This window comes from Corvus brachyrhynchos, unplaced genomic scaffold (genome assembly GCF_000691975.1).
Source record: "Corvus brachyrhynchos isolate BGI_N302 unplaced genomic scaffold, ASM69197v1 scaffold4, whole genome shotgun sequence".
Classification (NCBI taxonomy): domain Eukaryota; kingdom Metazoa; phylum Chordata; class Aves; order Passeriformes; family Corvidae; genus Corvus; species Corvus brachyrhynchos.
The window spans coordinates 8,214,083-8,214,450 of NW_008237878.1; the positions used below are offsets into that span (position 1 = coordinate 8,214,083).

The 368-nt window shown below is 66.8% G+C and overlaps 1 protein-coding gene across 1 annotated transcript in view; it reads right to left on the minus strand.

Moving 5' to 3' along the window:
* LOC108446239 (mucin-2-like) overlaps positions 1 to 368 on the minus strand; it is a 4,134-nt gene that overhangs the window by 1,747 nt on the left and 2,019 nt on the right. The window contains exon 3 of the mRNA XM_017732316.1: positions 7 to 29. Within this exon, the coding sequence (XP_017587805.1) occupies positions 7 to 29 (23 nt within the window). The remainder of the gene's footprint in view (positions 1 to 6; positions 30 to 368) is intronic.

A 368-nucleotide genomic window follows, 5' to 3' on the forward strand; every position in this document is an offset into this window, starting at 1 on the left:
GGAGGCTGGGGTCTGCGTCCCTGGCATGTCTGCAGGTAGGAAGGACGGGAACGGTCGGGGGGAGTGGGGGCCCACACCTGTACCCCACACTGGGGTGCATCAGCTGTGGCACCCCAACACTACAGCGGGGGATGCCCTGTGCTGGCAGGGGCTATGCCCACCGGTGCCTCCCGGGGTTCTCTGTCAGGACGCGCAGTGCCGGGGGGGGCACATCCCCGGTCCCGTCCCCCCCCCCCTTGGGGAAGCCCCCACCCACCGAGCATTTAGCGCTAATCCCTGCGGGCAGGAGTAGATTAAGGCCGTTGTCAGGTGCAATCCTGATTGAAGGTGTCACTGTGTCCCGGCTGGGGAGGCCCAGAAAGCAGCCA